This window comes from Copidosoma floridanum, unplaced genomic scaffold, assembly GCF_036245765.1.
Source record: "Copidosoma floridanum isolate Cflo_tuat_1 unplaced genomic scaffold, Cflo_Japanese_pri ptg000006l, whole genome shotgun sequence".
In the NCBI taxonomy this organism is placed as follows: domain Eukaryota; kingdom Metazoa; phylum Arthropoda; class Insecta; order Hymenoptera; family Encyrtidae; genus Copidosoma; species Copidosoma floridanum.
In genome coordinates, this window is record NW_028321883.1 from 28426456 (window position 1) to 28444710 (window position 18255).

At 39.3% G+C, this 18255-nt stretch overlaps 3 protein-coding genes across 11 annotated transcripts in view; 1 reads left to right on the plus strand and 2 right to left on the minus strand.

Annotated features, from left to right (window-relative positions):
- The first annotated feature begins 905 nt into the window (after window positions 1-905).
- tan (C45 family peptidase tan) lies at window positions 906-7178 on the plus strand. 3 transcript variants are annotated; one of them, XM_089598441.1, is made up of 9 exons: window positions 906-1032; window positions 1108-1154; window positions 1536-1676; window positions 4851-5048; window positions 5668-5784; window positions 6014-6230; window positions 6304-6553; window positions 6642-6838; window positions 6906-7178. In XM_089598441.1, exons 3-9 carry the CDS (start codon window positions 1560-1562, stop codon window positions 7025-7027), a joined length of 1218 nt encoding a protein of 405 aa, XP_089454567.1. In that variant the 5' UTR covers window positions 906-1032; window positions 1108-1154; window positions 1536-1559; the 3' UTR covers window positions 7028-7178. The 3 variants fall into 3 exon arrangements, with proteins under 3 accessions (XP_089454567.1, XP_089454568.1, XP_089454569.1); XM_089598442.1 differs by having other exon boundaries at window positions 1540-1676; XM_089598443.1 differs by lacking the exon at window positions 1108-1154.
- A 45-nt stretch (window positions 7179-7223) lies between these two features.
- LOC106638620 (putative E3 ubiquitin-protein ligase UBR7) lies at window positions 7224-9677 on the minus strand. The gene is made up of 6 exons (XM_014351886.2): window positions 9313-9677; window positions 8566-8754; window positions 8351-8500; window positions 8169-8283; window positions 7930-8099; window positions 7224-7850 (listed from the first exon to the last, which is right to left on the minus strand). The coding sequence occupies exons 1-6, from the start codon at window positions 9499-9501 to the stop codon at window positions 7539-7541; spliced, it is 1125 nt and encodes a 374-aa protein (XP_014207372.2). The 5' UTR covers window positions 9502-9677; the 3' UTR covers window positions 7224-7538.
- Window positions 9678-10821: 1144 nt separating this feature from the next.
- The window catches only part of trio (trio Rho guanine nucleotide exchange factor), a 69467-nt gene continuing 62033 nt past the window's right edge, over window positions 10822-18255 (minus strand). For 5 of the 7 annotated variants that reach the window (XM_089598268.1, XM_089598265.1, XM_089598269.1 and 2 more), the window contains 7 exons: window positions 15967-16246; window positions 13015-13401; window positions 12748-12949; window positions 12123-12669; window positions 11660-11998; window positions 11377-11569; window positions 10822-11280 (listed from right to left, as the gene is read on the minus strand). In XM_089598268.1, the coding sequence (XP_089454394.1) occupies window positions 11173-11280; window positions 11377-11569; window positions 11660-11998; window positions 12123-12669; window positions 12748-12949; window positions 13015-13401; window positions 15967-16246 (2056 nt within the window). In that variant the 3' untranslated portion in view covers window positions 10822-11172. Of the gene's footprint in view, window positions 11281-11376; window positions 11570-11659; window positions 11999-12122; window positions 12670-12747; window positions 12950-13014; window positions 13402-14174; window positions 15019-15966; window positions 16247-18255 lie in introns of those variants that run through there. The other 2 variants (XM_089598271.1, XM_089598270.1) reach the window with 2 other exon arrangements.

Genomic DNA, 18255 nt, shown 5'->3' on the forward strand with positions numbered 1-18255 from the left:
TAATGAATACGCAGAGGCCAAGGGCTGCAACGAACTTTACAAATCGACTTTTTTCTTTTCTTTTTTTTTTACTTTTGCAGCGGCAGAAAAGTTCAAGAGCTCGAAAAGCTCCAGTGGTCCCTTATCCTTGGGCATGTATTATAAATGGAGTATCCACCCCCGAAATGAAAAAAAAAAAAAGAGTTTTTTTTCAAACAAGCAGAGACAGTGTATACCACTTATACATGGACAATCATTTGAGCTAAAATTGTAATTCCAACTGAAAATTCGGATTAAATAACTCAACGTAGGTACAAATGGTAAAAATGCGGGGTTACACCGTTATTTTGTGGATATAGCGCGAAACAGCTTTGATTTCGCTCTGTACGGCTTGAGGATCGAACGAAATAGTTCTGCAGCGAAACAATGCAGGTACATTTGATTAAATTGTGCATTCAACTCGTCGGCGTTCACTTTGAAAGCGTACCTTTAGATCTGGTCAGTAAGGTATACACCTGTATACTTCCAATGGAAAAACGATACCTTCACCTGTTTCTGCAGGTATATGTAGTAATTGATCTAATCTACAAAAGTCGGGAGGAAAAATGTGCTCTCACATCGCGGGAATACAGTGACAATTAAACAGCAACGAATAAAGAAACGTGAATAGATGTTTTTTTTTTTTTTTTCAACCATTAACAGGTAATATCAAGAGGGAGTTCACGTGAGGTGCAAATACGATCGGGTGGTAGAATGTGCAGGTATAGGTATATAGGTATAATTCCGCGGTAACAACATACGGAGAGGGCTGCTACTGTTACTGCAGTTACAAAAGTATAAGCGTGTTTGTGTCGGTGTATAGGTAAACTAAGCTAAGCAGTGCACGATAGCGTTAGCGCGAGTAGTAACATTGACGAGCAGCCCGCGAAGTCGATAAAAGACTCGGGAGGCTCGATCGTTCTTCCGCGCGCCAGTTGGAGACTCGTCGAGCTCCGGGCACGGCTCAGTGTAACAGTAACACTCTCTTGGGGCTTTTCTACGATTTCTGTACAGGTACACTTGTTTTACGATCACCTGATGCCATTCTGCATTTCTATAATGTATATTTGTTTATTCATTTCGTTATAGAAAAGAGAACACCTACCTATAATACATTAGTTACGCATACTCGAAGGGTGAGTTTTCGACCCCCGTGCCTATTATATATGTACAAGATAAATATACCAATATTCGCCAAGAGAAATTTTATTTTACCCGTTTTGATGCTTTAATTTGTATTTTATTTCATTTGCTTATACCTTACTGCTTAGCTTTTCTATAATAATTAATAACAAGAGCAGGGATTGCTTTTTTCGTCTTTGCAAGATTACATAGTAACTACAGGCATAGCGAAAAGTTGCCGTGATATATTTTGTTGAAAAGGTAAAACTACGTGACAAAAAAGGGTCCGTACAATAAAATTAAATAGATGAAATAACGATCAGAATGCAAATATAATGCCGATTTTGGGCGACAAGCGCGATCATTGTCGTCGTTTCTGACTGTGCCGAATTTAGTCAGATCGAGCCTCGAGCGTCACAATGACGACGATAGTGGAGGTGCCGCGGGAGAACTTGACAGCCCAGGCCATCGGCAGGAGGAATGCCATCCCCATCGTTTACACTCGGGGCACCCACTACGAGATCGGATTCGACATAGTGAGTACCTTTTGCACGTATATAATATGCGTACAGCATAATTAGATGTTGCACAAAACAAACACACGCCCAGAAGTGCAGGCATAAACGCCTCGTTATCACCTGGTCGTTAATAACAGAGCGCTGCCGAGGAAAGATAATGCAAAGAAAAATCGCGATTATTTCAATAAGTGGTGTCGCGCTACATTGAATGTGTTACCGTGGAGGCGCACGTTTATTATATAGATTACATGCATTATGGTAAAATTCAGCCTCGCTGCAATTAATAATAAATATATATATATAAGTCGTTGATTAGGAAACTACGTTTGTAATACGCATCGCTTGTTTATTCACTATACTCGTGTTTAATCATTATAATAGCAAATTTTCCCCCGGCGATGAGGAATCTTGGATATTTTTATAGAGCAATAAGCTCTTTCAGCCGATGTATCATCGCACCGTGAGACTAATCGGTATCATACCTGAGGTCTCTCGAAGGAGACTTTCGAAATTGGTAGCATTGATGCGATTGGTGGAAAAAAAAAAGAAAGAAGAAGAAAAAAGAAAAGCAACCACACGCATGTATAAGTGCTCGCGATTGTAAATAATCTCGCGCGCGTGCATAAATTATGCATTATTATCTCTTACGGTGGAGTGGTGCACTTGTGCAATGACATTGGCACTCCAAGATGTTTATACCTTGATAAGTCTTGACTATGCAGTACATAAGGAGAGAACACAGGGGGTGTCGGTGTCGTGCGACAATGTACCCGCGAATGAATCCGATAGCGCATATACAAACGTACTTATTGACTGCGCGCGTCGTATCCGATTGCCATCTATTGTTTGTGCCGTGCCGTTTAACCAAGTTTATCTGATTTTAATTATGTCATTGCTCGTTAAATACGATCATTGCCGACTTTTTGGGCTCTTGAGAACCAAAATTTTTTTTTAATTGCGCAATGTGTTTACCGAGGCTGTAAAAACACCAGGAAGTACTTGATTAAATTTTTAAATTGCGTCACTATCGTGTTTACGAAAAAAAAAAATGATAATTTCCTGATAGTAGATAATTGCATGGGTGACTTTTGGTGCACTATCGGTATTAAGCTCGCCTCTTTTTCGAAAAATACTCCTAAAACTGCATTTTCTTCGCGCAATTCTCACTGCTCGAGTATACTTAGCAAGTTAAATTTTCTTACCGAGTATGTCTCGAATCCTATATACCTATGTATACCTTTTTTTTGCATACCTATGACCCATTAAATATTGTGTCACGTTACTTATTTAATTAACGACACAGAGATAATTCGTCAAGACTAAGTTTGGATGGGCAATTTCAAATGCATTGTAGAGTTGCAGTCGAGTATAGTTCCTATTTGACGATAGAAGATAGAGTGTAATCTATACATGCATTTACGCAAATGCATTCGGGGAAAAAACGTGAACCAAATAATTAGATCTACTTACAACCCAATGACAATTACACAGCTCAAATTTTTTTTTTTTTTTTTTTTTTTTTCATAAAGGAAGATAAAGTGTTATTACTCGACACTTTGTCTCATATGAAAGAGCGCATATAGAAATGTAATAGGTACTCTTTGTAATTTTCCGTAATTTTCCATGCTTATTTATAATAGCTACTGCATATTAAGAGGAGGAAAAGGCAAGAGTTTGAGGAGAATTTTTGAGGAACAAGCAGAAAAGACAATACTTACCTACTAGGTTTTTTCTCATAAGCCAATTACTCATAAAAAATACCTTTCAATAAGTAGTTGCATGGTTCGAAACGTTGATGCAGTGCTCGAGTTTTTTTTTCCAACAGATGCCAATGGCTGTATATATAGTTTAAACCAATTACCCATGTAAAATACCTTTCAATAAGTAGTTGCATGGTTCGAAACGTTGATGCAGTGCTCGAGTTTTTTTTTTCCAACAGATGCCAATATGCTGTATATATAGTTTAAAGTTGGACCATATCGAAAAGACAAATAAAATGCATTTTTTTCAATTTGAAGCAAAAATTGTCTTACATTTTATGTATTTATATCGATGGACAAGTTAATGAATCACAAGACAAGTATGGTAAGCTTGAGTTTATTTGTTGAAACTAAGGACTCACAAACGACAGTAATGCGACCTGCAAACATTGATTTTTTTTTTTTTTTTATAATCCATGGCGAGCTCTGTTACCTTGTCTTGCATAATAGGTACCGTATACAATATTACAATGATAGGTGCGCTGTGGATGATAGTTTGGATACGGCTTCCGAGAAATTTCGTAATTTTTCTTACGCGCATGCAACGTGATCTGACGTCTGAGTATTAGGTGCTCATACGAAGCTGATGCGAAGAGAAATAAGTATGTACCTACTTGAGCATTGAGATGTCTTCTTTAGATTTTTTCGGTCTTTTTTTTTAGTTTTTTTAGTTTACACAATTTAATATTTGACACATAAGTAATCGGAAGATATACATTTACGGTAAAGAAAAAAGAAATAAAGTCCTTTTAGATAGATTTTCTCAGTATGGTAAAAATAAAGAAAAAAGATCGCATTCGATGTAGGATTATTATTAATTATACTAATAAGGAAAAGCCAGATTAGAATAAACTTTTAATGAAATCGATGCAGCTCGGAAAAGTAAGTATAGTTGGGAGTGTTTGCAGGTGATAAAAAAAAGGAGAAAGAGAAAAAAGAATATTCGTACCCACCCCGTTTAATATATTATGTAATGAACAAAACACATTTGAGAGTTGGTGGTGATCTTGAAAGGTGCTACTGTTTCTCTATGCATATAGTATACGTTAATCACGCGAACCGTGAGATAGATGTATAGGTAAGCATGAGATAGTTAGCATTATTCGATGCGTGACTTTGATAATGAAACAAAAGCGCTTTTTTGCTCTCTATCTCTCTGTTTTTTTTTTTTTTTTTTTTTGATAGGACAAGTCCGTTTGGTGCAGCGTGTCACACTTGATGTTTTTCTGCGTTTTTTCTTTCTCCATCAAATACACGTGTTTTTTCGTTCAGTCTCCTTTCTAGTGCGCGCAATAACGGTTTACATATAGGTGCATTTCTCTAAAACAATGCCACCTGCAGATCGAGTCGGATTAAAAAATAAACGCAAACGAATCGAACATGTTGTGCCGTACAGGTCTACTGATGTTGTTATTTATTGATTTCGCTGCAGGGTCGGACGTTCAAAAAGATCATCCAAGACTTTGTCGAAACGTACGGGCCCCTGAACGACACGTACTTGGCCCAGTACGAGACACCAGGGGGCCGGCGCGTCTACGACGAGACGCTCGCCTGCGTGATGGAGCAGTACCCGCAGTACGTCCGCGAGATCGAGGGCACGGCCGACGGCTCCGAGGTGCCCTTCTACAAGGTCAGTCTCTATACCCGATGTGATATATATACATACGGCTTTTTTTTGTTTAATCGGGAGGAGCTCTTGGTATACCTGTACACATGCATCTTGGGATAATCTTGGTGTATCGGAGGGATGAGTCTAGCAAGGAGAGTGTTGCACATTTCAGAGTGAGCACGTGTACTTACGTGCGTTGATGGGAAGTTTTTATTGAGCACAATATACTCAAATTACGCACTCACAATTGTGAAGAAACGTATGGTATAGCAACGAAAAAGGAATCACTTCTCAGAAAATTCATTACACTTTGGCATACTTACGTAAACGAAATTTCGAACAAAACGTGTAAATATTCGCGGAAACGCGTGCGTCACAATAAAAGTATATATAACAAGAAGAGCGTCCTCGCGCCTTTGTAATCAAAAGATGAAAACCGCAAGGATTTGCCGTACACGCACGTATACTTATATATATTGTAGGTACAGTCATACGAAATAAGGCGCTCCTTATTCAATACGTACCGAAATTAGTATAATGGTTATCACCAAAGTGTACCACGAGTATAATATAATTATGTGTATATACGTATTATTATAAAGTCTATCCACCTAAACATATGATTAAATTCGCGTTGCAGCTATTCCTTATGCACCTGGACGACATCATTGTGCCCCCCGAGACAAATGGCGAGGTGATGAGAAACGGCAAGAACCCCGTTGGCTGCTCTTCGATTATCTGCAACCAACCTGGTCAGGTATTATCTTCTGTGATATTCAATACTTGATTGTACAGAGGCGCTCAACTATTTTCATCAACTTGCACATTTTTCAACCTTTTTCGATCGATACCCAACGGAATGGGGTGTACGCGCAAGCTTTAGCTTTTTGGGGGCGCTTGATTCGAGAGAGGGAAGATAGGAATGGGAGGATTCAAAGGGTATAATTAGTAAATTAAAATAAAATTTAATCGCCGCGACGGCGTAGGAGATTCTAGGTCACAACGAGGACGCGCTCAGCGAGACGTTGAACCACTGGTACCTAGTGGACGCGCACATTGTGGAGGCAGGACTGGCGGAAGAAAAGTTTTGCTCGCTGAGCTACGCCGGATTCCTACCCGGGTACACGATGGGCTACAACCACCACGGCCTCGTCTACAGCGTCAACACCCTCAGCGCCGAGCATCTTTGCTCCGGGAAAACACGTGGGCTCTATTTTTTAACTTTTGCGACCAATCAACTACTTGAACATAATAATAACTACGAATGGTCCAACAGCCCGGTACTTTTTGGCGCGAGCGCTTCTCGCGGCCGACAGTGGCGAGTGCGCCGAGGAGGTGCTTCGCAACGAAGGCTACGGCGCCGCGGAGGGCTTCTCCGTCAACATGACCTTCGTCAACGATGCGAGTTTTTACAGCGATCGGGTGTTCAAGAACATCGAAATCGGCCCCGCCGAACCAAACGACACGAGCTCGCGTCTCGACATCAGCGAGGCCCGTCCCGGTGATTACCTCTATCATTGCAACAAGTGCGTCCATAGAACATTTTTACCCCACACGAGGGTCTTACAATGTCTCATCGCCAAACCTCGGATGTATATTAATATTTTGCAACAGGTACATGCGGCTGAAGGTACCGGAAGTAGTGGGTTGTATCATAGACAGCAGCATTCACAGGATGGACGCTATCAACAGGCACGATCAGCCGAAAACCCTTCAGGACGTTATAGACGTGCTCAGCGATCAGACGGACGACGACTATAGAGTTTATCAGGAAATACATCCCGACGATTATGTCAAGACTATAGCAACAGGTACGAGAATTATACAGGTGTATGCAAACACGACCAACGGGATGAATAATCGAAATTTTCGTTTCAGGAATATTCGACTGTATCGAAAGGACTTGGTCCATTTACACCGACAAACCGAGCTCCAGTAAACCCATAGTGGTACTTCCGATTCGAACCAAAACCTCGAAAATCGAGGACTTCAAGAATTAGAAACGAAAATTGAATGATTCATCTCTATTGGTGTTACTTCGGAATGTAAATATGTTTACCTGGAAAATTTAAAATTTCAAAAAACCATTGTGCCTTTTTGAAAATTGCATTAATAATAGATTTAGATTGTGTTGATTCAATTCAGAACGAATACTGTATTTTACTATGCAAAAATTATATTTCAAAAATTCCTTACAAAAAAAACAATTATCGTTGATTGATTTCAATGATTCGAGATACACCGTTTTCAAAACGGATTTTTTTTTAAAACGCTAAAAATTTTTTAATGTAAACATACTATTGCTACAAACTATTTTAAGAGTTCCCGAAATCGGTATAAACGTTTTACATGCATATAGAAAAGGAACAATAAATTACCATTAATTTGGCAGTTCTTGTAGCCCCAAATGGATCAAGTAAAATGCTACAAGATTTAGTTTATAAAAACACGATAAATTTCTTTTTTTTTTTTTTTTTTTACTTAAAACATTTAAAAAAATTTGAAATGCCCTTAACGGCAAAAAGTTGGAACAACGACCTTTTGGCGCTTTTGCGATGCCATTTTAGTAAAAAATTCCCGGATATCTTCCTCTCGCACAACCTTTTTATTCTCAGCAAATTTCTTAAGATATTCCTTCAGATTGTCTTTCATTTTATTATACTCTTCGATAGCGGTCAATTGCTGTACATGGCCGAGAGATGCGAGAGCCTTCATGCCCTTCTCATGAAGAGATTCGTTACCTTTAGCCTTGCTGACTTTTTCATACTCTTGGACAGTGTCGAACGGGTCCAGAAGATACGATAAGCCATGCTCTTCATAAGTCTAAAAATCAAAAATATATTTTTTTTTCATCGTTTCGTCATTGTTTCTTTATGGCTTTATGTGATTTTGTGTGTCTTACTTTTTGACACTTTTCACAATGGCATAATGAAGATCGCCAAGTTGCCGACCAGAACACGCTCCCCTCCTTTATTGGAGAATCAGCAACTGGTAAAGTGCACTCAATTTCGAGTTTTTCTACGTCAACTTTTTCATTTTCCGGATTCGCGTGGACATTCTTATCTTTGGAAACTACAAGAGTGGTAAAATAAAAAGTCATAAATTTAATTAAGAATTAACAATCAATATTGTTGTGCTTACTAGAATATTTAGTAGCATATCGCCACAGGAAATCATGTTCTTTCATGCATCCAGAGCATATCATTTCACTGTACTCGTCATCCTCTGGAAGGCTCTTGGTATTATTACCTAAATGCTGGAAATATTTAAAGAATAAAATTTCGATCCTGTATGGTCAAAGACGAAGTTTGTAATATATTTACCTTTGAGTGATACCAATCTTCGCAGATTGCACACTGAATCATTTCATCATCTTCAGTTTGATCTGGATCTGGATAAGGTCTATTGCAAATGCAGTAAAATCCATCATAATTGTGATTGTACTTGTTCTTTTCGTTTTCTGGCGATTTTGTCTGAAACATCCGAGTCATTTTTAATTTGAAAAGAAAAACTAGTGCAATTTTCCAAGAATACGTACCGACTCACGGTTGCATGATTTATCGCCAAATTTGGAATTTCCACAATCGCACTTGGTATTTCTCTTTGTGTAAAGTTCAATAAGATCATGGCCTTCATGGCAGTGAAGGGAACAGGCAAAACAAATGGCAGCTCTAGTACCTTCGCTACAGCAAGTCCTGCAAGCGTACAACGCTTGTCGGATGTATCCCTGATAAAACATAAACAGTGATTCTCAATAACGGTACACAGAAATCATTTATATACCATCCATTACTCTACAGAATTGTAGGTACGATGTACAGATTTCAAGATTCCGGGATGAAATGAAATTTTCATGTACCTCACTTTTCATCTACCGAAAAATAATACTTTGTCTAGAATAGCGCTTGGATACATGAACATTATAAGCTATGATAACGCAATAATCAAAAATAAACCTCCTAGTAAGTATATAAGGTACGATTACGAGGTAATGAATCCAAACAAACCGTCAATACAAACACACACACGTCATTCGTCCTATCGCACTGTTTGGGCCTTAAAAATGTAAAAACCAACCAATGCAATCGCATCGCAAAAAATAATTAAAGAACTCCACAAGTTTTCAAAATTGCTGTGTAAAATAAAAAGGTGGATCATCCTCTTTCCGAGGAAAAAAAAACAAAAAAAAAGATATGAGAAAAATGTCGGGGGCTGAGAGCTCAAAGAGGGAAATGTGCTCTCTTACCCCGCCTTGGCTCGCATAAATACAGGAGTGAAGTCTTACCTGGCTGTACGTGCAGTTTTGGTCGTCGGAGGCTCCAAGGACGGCGTTGGCATCCTCCTCGAGAGCAGCCTCTTCCTGAAGAACGTCGAGCATAGTCACCGAGTTCTCGTCGTCCATTCCGCCAGCAGTAGGGGACACCTGCTTTGGCGGTTGCTGCTCAGCTTCGCTTTTTTCCGCGTTGGAATCCATCACTGGAGCTTCTCTCCCAACTTCCTCGATATTTACGATACCCGGATGATTTGAGACGTGTGGTCGGTGGGGTCAGAAACCAGGAACAATATCGTCGATATCTGCCGGTATCTACGAGGCCATGGGCGAGATGATATTGACGACGCTGTGCTCACGGTACTTGTGAATCTTGTAACGTATTATATACCTGTATACGTGGACTGCTGTTTGCAAGATTGCGACTTGCGACGCGCGCTGTTTCGGCGCTGTTCGATGCAGTTCAAGGTAGGTATCGACTCTTCTCGTATTTTTAAACGTACGTATATGAAAAAGACCCTCCCACTGTTTTGTACAAAATTTTTAGTTTATAATATAAATATGGCTATCTGTTTTTCAATAAAATTTACTAGCTTTCTTTCCTGCAGGACTCTTTGATTTTTCATCAAATTTTATTTAATTTTTGAAAGCATTGATATAAATCGTGAAAAGCCGATATTTTCTCTAATTATATAAACTTTTTATCCAATTTCAATTTGTGAAAGCTTGTTGTACTCTTTAAACAATTTCATATAAATCGCGAAAAGCCGATATTTTCTTGTTAAATCAACTATTGCATCTTACTTATTACGCATTGAATATTTTTAAAAATATTCTCCATGCAGGTGGCCGTATGTTTTAAATTGTCCAAAGAGTAGAACAAGTTTTAAAAAATTGTAATCGGATGAAAATTAAAAAGATCCAATTGTCTTTTATGAATGTGCTTTAAAAATTCAGAATTATACTTAAATGCAAGGTAGTAAATTTCGTATAGTAATTATTTTCTATATCATCAAGTTCTTCGTTACACTATCTTTTTATTATAACAAATCAGACAACCTAATAAATTTGAAAAAATTATATGTTACGTAGTAGTGGTAGGGAGTGGTAGTGGTAGGGAGCCACCTCCACACCCTGAGGGTTTTTGTTTAGCCATTTTAGTAGATTTTTTGCTGCCAACAAAGGCTGCCTTTATTTAACCATAATTTTGCTTTGCCTGATTAAACATTAGAAAATTAGAGAAAATGGATGCAGCACATAGCTATAGTAAACGCATTTTATTTCTCATTCTTATAGATGTCTTGTAGATTTCCAATGTCCATCTGAAAGCCATCGTTGGAGGTGAAATTCCCGAAAAATGTCATTAAAAGTTTACATCTGTAAGAAATCTTGAGAAATGCTAAAAGAATTTAATTCAGTTCTCCATGGAACTGAAGATGACAGGATTGGAAAAACATAGAGAAGTAGGGATTATAAGGGCTTAAAAAATATTGATTGTTAGAAACAAATGTTAAAACACTATGGTTAAAAAATACGTATCATTTATTTATCAAGTGTATATCACCATTCGACACTGTAGATAAATCAAAGATTGAAAAATTCATTAACATACATTGCTAAACAATTATTCTCTTATGTTACTATGAAAAAACAAAAAAGATAAAAGATTTTACGTACATTCTCTCAAGTACAATAATTAATTGGTTTTGCGTGACACATGGAATGGAAGAAAATAAGTAACCGCATAATTTACAAAATATTTCAACACATCTCATTTTTTCTTCTTTTTTCGCATATATATATACAGGAGTGTGATAATAAAATATTATTAATAATATCGCGCATTTGATAAAATTAGCTAAAACGTATTATGACTCAAGAGTAAAAACTATTGCGATGATCTCGATGCGATTTCGAACAGTGCGCCCGTCGCTCCGTGAAAGCTGCCATTCTCGTCGAGGGTATTGTAGCACCTTTAGAAACCTGTAAAAAAACAAAAATTGAGTAACCAGGTATAGATGAAGTATTATGAAACAAGTACTTGATAATCGATGACAATATGAAAACACACACACACACCTTGAACCACGGAGAAGACAATGAGATCTGCGCGCTGGCTCGATCTTCGATCCTCAAGCAGAGCAGCCGGCTCAGCAGGTCCTTGGCTTCGTTTGATATGGTCTCGAAATACTCGTCGGGAAAGCAAAAATCACATTTCAAAATATTTGTCGTTGTTTCTTCGACGGAGTCGTCTAAGAAGGGTGAAAGACCACTGCAAAACAGAAATTCGAAAAAAAGAGGGGTAAAACGAGAAGTTTATACATACAACCATTTTGACGAACCAATTAATCACGAGGCTTACCTGAGTAGGACGTAAATGAAAACACCGGCGGCCCACATGTCGGTGTAAGGTCCGGACGGTCTGCCGAGGACAGACTCCGGAGCAGCAAATTCGAGATCAGCCGGGGGTGCGACGACCTCGTCCACCGGGCCGCGCACCGCCTCGCCAAAATCGATGAGCTTGACGATGCCCGTGTCTTGGTCGACGAGCACATTCTCGGGCTTCAGATCGAGATGAGCCTTATTCCGCTGGTGCAGCCACTGCAGCGCCGATAACAACTGATTCGCAAACTTACTGGCCATGCCCTCGGTATACTCGGTCTTCTTGCTCAGGAACTGAAACAGCATTGGTCCCCGCACGCTGCAATGATAAAAGTTTGATTAAAAAAAAAAAAAAAAAAAAAAAAAAAAAAAAAAAAAACAGTAGCACCGCGTATAGGTATAACGGGATGGGCTTTTTTTATAAAAAGAAAATAAAGTCGTACAGTTCCAGGACGATAGTGTCAACGCCAAGCGTCGAGTTCTCAAAGAGAGCAAAGGCTCGAACGATGTTGCCGTGATGAGTGGACGCGAGGAGCTCGTACTCCGCTCGAGTGAGCGACCTCGACTGCTTCTGCCTCGGCGTCTGTTTGAGCGCGACCTCCTGGCCGGTGCCCCGGTCCCTGGCTCTCCGCACGGCCGCGTACCTGCCCTTGCCGATCTCATCGAGCTCGAGGTACCTCGCCACGAATTGCTCCGACTCCCAGGAAGTGGCATCACCCAGAGGCAAGTTGACAATGGGCGAGGCCGAGGTAACGCTGCCATTACTCCTGCTGACGACTCGGAAGCTGTAACTCGCCCCCGGGAGTAGCTCTAGTACCACAGGCGGGCTCTCGATGTCTTCGAGGGCCGTCGTCCAGTTGGCCGACGGTGCGGATCGGTATTCAACGTCGCACCTGCCAACCTCCTCGGGCTCCCAATCCACCTCGATGCGCCCATGGCCCATGTCCACCTCCCAATCTAGGACGCGCGCCCACGTCATTCCTGTGCCACCTTTCGTCACAACCAAACAAATGAGCGGTCAATTATGGTGACAACGGTGATCGATCGGTCGACCGGTCATATACCTACCAGCGACCGTCAGGTATATCCTTGCCGAGCAGGAACCGTTGTCACAGCGCACGCTGCAGAGATAGGCCCCCGAGTCCGCGGGCCTGCACCTCGTTATCTCCAGGTAGAAAAAGCCCGCGCTCTGGCGCAGCCTGTACCGCTCGTTCTCCTGGATGTCCCGGTCTTGACCCTCTCGTCGCCAAGCCACCAGCGCTCCCTCGGCCTGATTCAACAAATTACACCTTCAATACATGCACGCATACACGAGCCAACAGCAGTGTGACCTACCTGGGATACCTGGACGGCCAGCCTGGCGATCTCCCCCGAGTTGGCCTTGATGGGCGTGGGCGCGCCAGAAACGCAAGGAGGTGACGAGGGATGCCGGCCACCGGTGCCGCTGCTGTGGTTCGGCCCGGCGCCGAGGTGTTGCGTCGCATTGTTACCCAAGTGGTGCTCGTGCTTGACGTCCACGTTGGGCTTGCGGGGCCTGAACGACCAGGCGCGACTCACCGACGAGTTTGGTATGAGGCTCGCGGGTATCCAGTGCTCCTGCTTCGGGTGCTCGACGAGCGTCACCACGAGGCCGTTGTTCTCGAGACCGCGGACGACTATCTCGTCGCCGGCCCGCAACGCGCCCCAATCCGCCGTCAGCCTCACTCGGGCGCCAGGCGCGACCTGTCGATCATTCGTTCACGGATGGTCTTTTTCTCTTCTCCTCTCTTAATAGGTGTATATTATACAGGACGTACTCGGTTCAGATCTTTGGCGGGCTTACCTCACGGGCTTCGCGAGAATATCACATGTTTACCGGCACAGGTAAATGTTGAATATAAGTAAGTCAATCGTTTGCCCGGGATATTTTTTCTAACAAACCGAGTTTCCTCGCTTACGACCGGCTACAAACAAGCTGCCACAGGATCTTTTTTTCGGGAGTTCAAGTCAAAAAGTAGGGTTTCACAAATTATTTTACGGAAAATAATTATGTCAAAGACGGTTTCAAATTCGTGATAAGGCGTTAGTAACGTCGATTATAAAGTTTTAACAATATAAATATAACAGATGCAAGTATACGTAAAATTACTAATTACTTTCTCGTGAAAACAAAAAATAAATCGAAAGTAAAATTCGTACAAATATTGGTGAAAGTAGAAAAATTAATAACACATAATCGGAGATGGAAAAAAAGAAACAAGCAGAAAAAAAACAAAGTTTATTTTTAATCTACCAAAAGACAACACACTCTCACCGGTCAGTTAGTCGTGTGAAAATCTTCCGGATGACCGTGTAGCATCAGAAGGTGGTTTACATGCTCCGACTCATGCTGCGAAATGACATGCTTCGAATCCACATCCAACACCAGTTGTTTGTTCTTTGTTTATTTTTTATTTTACTTTTTTTTCGATTCAGATCATTTCATTAAGTTACGCATTTTTTTTTCCAACTTTTTTTTTCTAGTGTAAACTAAAAATACTATTTACAAATTCATGATGACAGTTCAAACAGCCAGTAACAGTAGGTTACATGTTTATAGAGCAGCAGTACATAGTAGATAATATGCAGTTGTAGACGATGTTAATGAAAACAGGAATGGTTCTTCGCATACCTAATTACTTTGATGGGGAGATATTGTTATTGACAACAGTAGTATAGTAGTAAAATTATAGTGATGTTATGATAAAAGTTAATTCATAGTATTAAAAGTAGTAACAATAATTTTCATCGAAATGAATACCATGAACCAATCAGAAAAAAAAAGACCATCACCATACTGGCATTGTACGCACGTACATACATACATAGATAAATATACCTAATATTTGGTAAATAAATAATTTGCTCTACATTGTTTTCTCTTCAAGTACAAATAAAGAACATTGACACATAATCATGTTCGAAATCCATACATATGTTCACAGATATGGCGAGTAATAATAAAATACACGCTCCTCTGTTGTATCAATAGTTTGCTTCTTTTGACAAGGAATCGTGTATTATTATTCGTTTCAAGTAATTCATCCTTCATTAGTGAGTTTTCATTTTTTACTTATTCACGTTTAACGTGAGGTAGATGAGTTTGATGAGCAAAAAAAAATAAAAATCACCGTCACCATCACCGTCACCGAAGCCTCAAAGTCGCATGACGCGTGTACGTGATATATACACCCGCTTGGACATTGTTTAGTAGTAAAAGTATGCAGACTTGTCGCCGCCGCGACAGAAGGCAAGGCAATAGAGAGCAGATACAGACAGACATCAAGAGAAAAATGAAGGAGCGGAAGTAGTGTTCCTCTGCTGGAATTAAAAATAGCTGTGATGAGCTGTAAAGTTTTTTGTTTCAAAAGTACTTTTTTTTTTTTTTTTTTTTTTTTTTTTTGTTGTATCGTCATTACTATAGGTGCGTAGTATGCGTGAAAAAAAGAAACAGGAGATTCTCGTACTTAATTTATTCGACCAACCCTGTTTCGTGAGTTTTACTTTCAAAACAATGTAAATATAATATATCTCGTCATTACTACTTTATTTTTAACTCCATAGAAAAAAATGAGTACGAGTTTTTTTTTATTATTCATAAGAAAATACTGTATTATTGTAACATAATACAGATATATATATATATATACAGTGTCTATTTTACGGATGATTAGCATTCTCTCCAAGTATATAATTGTCTGAAAACTTGCAACACAATAACATCTATTTTCATACACATTGTTAATGAATAAAGGATTCACTGTTAGTACTTTATTTTTGTGCTACGTAAAAAAAATCTATGACTACTTCAAACAGATAATGGTTAATTACTGTACTGATGAAATTGAAAAGTTTGGTAAGATTTATAAAAGGTCTACCAGATTTTTTTTTTTTTTTATAGGTTTATGCACTAAGCCAGATAGAAAAAGACAAAATAATAGATCTTTTGCGAAAGAAGTCGCTAATGGGATACAGCATTACTTCCCAACACCGCAAGTAAATGTACAATAAGCAAAGTAGTATCCACACGTATATTTAGAAAAATCTCAAGAAATGAAAAAATCGAAAACTAGATGAGTAAAAGTTGTCGTTCCGAGTGCTTCATTCAACAGTCGCGAGCAAACTTGTATCGAAAGAATCACTTGACAAAGAGAGAAAAGAATGCGTCTACTACTTATAAATGATTTATAATCGTTCCAAGTATACGCATCGGTTAGGTCGAGCAGAGCACGTATGGGCGTTAGTGTAGATAAGATATCGAGTGCTCACCGGTACGGAGCCGATGCGGACGGGCGAGCGGGCGCGCAGCGTGTTCCGAAAGCCCTCGAGAAAGTTGAGTTTGCTCTTCGTGGGACTGGGGGTCCTCGGCAGGTCGTTCACTCCTGGATCCAGGGGCCCACCGGTGTGGGAGCGATGCACCGGCTGCTGCTTCCGGGCCGGACTGCTGCAACTACTGCTACTGGTACTTCCGGCCGGCTCCGGCCGGTCTTTGCTGTTCGTCGGGGGAAGTGAACGTGGCGACGGCGTAGACTCGGGCGTAGCGCCGCGGCTGGGTGGCCGGCAAATCATAAATTTAACGGTGAGGCCAAAAACACAGTACCATCGTTGCCGAGGCTGTTTCTTTCAACTGTTTCGGCTCTATTTTTTTTTTTTTTTTTTTCAAATAAATACTACGTTTTCGTCGCATGATTTTGTCTTGCGGATTGTTACAGTTACATTTACAATAATATTTCATCATGATAATAATCATCAGGATTACAGAGTCAGACGTAAATTACAATCCATACGAATAAAATTATTTGTACATCCTAACCAGATGATATTTAACGATGTCCTTGAATGATAAAACACCTCTTGTTTGACAAAAAAAAACACAAAGTATGTTACACTAGGAATCCAAAGTACAGATAGTGTATTTACAAATCAATATGTAGAAGAGTATAGATTTCACTCAAACAGGATGGCAAGACAAAATTACGCGACTACATTTCTACGATAAAAAGACCAAAACCAGGTTAGTAGAAGTTAGACGTGGAAAAACCTTCGTCGTTGAGAGGTGGATGAACAAATTCCGTCGTACGACAGTCCATATTATAAGCATGTACTACCGTCTGGTACTGCGTTTTTGTAAAAAAAAACAAAATATAACAAGCAGTTAATCTAGTGAGCTTTGATAAAGTGCAGCAACGGTGCCATTGTGAAATAAAAACATACTGTGTGGTATTGACAGCAGAACAAAAAGTTTGGAGAAGACATGTAGAGAATAAAGGTGCTTTTGAAAAGAAAAAAAGGAAAAGTTAAAAAAAAAAAAAAACATTGAAATAAACAAAGTGACAAGGGGATAGGTGTAATACGAGACACACACAAGTAGATGAAGGAGGACATGGAAGTGATAATCAAGGAACCAGAGAGACCACGCGACAAAAGATTCTTGGTCAATTTAAGATTTATTCTAAACAAAGTGTTTACGCTTACGAGTCCATTATAATTAAAATCCAAACATTATAAGATAATGTTTTTTTGTCTCCACTCTTTTTTTTGTTTATTGTTTTTTCTTTTTTTTCTTTCTTCTTTTTGTTTCCGACGATGTACTAACATTATGTTTTTTTTTTTTTTTTTTTTTTTAATCCTTCCACTTTTATGACTGATATCTCTCGTTCAAACTCCTCGTTTTCAAATATTTACAATTGTGTGATTAACAGTTTGACGAGCGCAGAGGCGTAGCGCGTGAAACGCAAATGTGCTCGAGAATCGCCGTCTCATGCTAATTTTTATAAACGTTATTAAAATTATTATAAATATATCGTACATTTTTCAAAGTTTGTTTCATGTCATCGACACACATTGCTTTTTGGCGGCGCGCACGCATAAGTACCTCTCAAGAAAAACACTGATCCTTCACTCGTTATCTACTAATTTGTTTTAGCATTTTCTCACTCACCGGTAGAGAAAATACGTCGCACCACATTTAATTTTTTGTTTGATTTCTCACTTTATTTCCTTTGGGTTTATTTTTACTCATGTATTTATATGTATATATTTTGTTAGTATGGATGCGTATATATTATGTTTAATACACACAGGATCATAGAAATTGTACGTATATAATACAATTTCATACCCACTCATCATGGAATTATATAATACATGCACATTGGAACGGATTATTATGCGTTCACAGGCTCTTCCAAGGAAAAAGAAAAAAAAATAGGAATAAAAACTATCGAAGCCTAAGAATGATATTAGTTAGATCAAACCCTTAAATAAAAAATTTTAATAGTGGCTCTTCCTCGTCGAAAGGAGAATCTAGACCAATAATACTTTGGTTATATATTTTTAAAATGTTCAACTGCTTTGTATAGCTTTTAAATCATCAATTCATAGAAGAGTTAGACTTGAGCATAGAGTAAATAGTTATTGCAGGATTTTTTTATTATCATTATTTGTTTCAGAATAAGCCCAAAGGGTAACGTGCAACGGCATATATTTATTCTGGAGAGCTAAGGAATACCTAAAAGATCTTTGAAACTGTGTACGTACAAGTATTTGGCCACTATA

Coding starts and splice junctions, on each gene's coding strand:
- tan (XM_089598441.1), top strand. CDS start 1,560: ATGACGACGATAGTGGAGGTGCCGCGGGAGAACTTGACAGCCCAGGCC. Junction 1,677..4,850: donor ACGAGATCGGATTCGACATA/GTGAGTACCTTT, acceptor ATTTCGCTGCAG/GGTCGGACGTTCAAAAAGAT. Junction 6,554..6,641: donor TACCTCTATCATTGCAACAA/GTGCGTCCATAG, acceptor ATTTTGCAACAG/GTACATGCGGCTGAAGGTAC.
- LOC106638620 (XM_014351886.2), bottom strand. CDS start 9,501: ATGGATTCCAACGCGGAAAAAAGCGAAGCTGAGCAGCAACCGCCAAAG. Junction 8,501..8,565: donor AATCATGCAACCGTGAGTCG/GTACGTATTCTT, acceptor CGGATGTTTCAG/ACAAAATCGCCAGAAAACGA. Junction 7,851..7,929: donor ATTGTGAAAAGTGTCAAAAA/GTAAGACACACA, acceptor TTTGATTTTTAG/ACTTATGAAGAGCATGGCTT.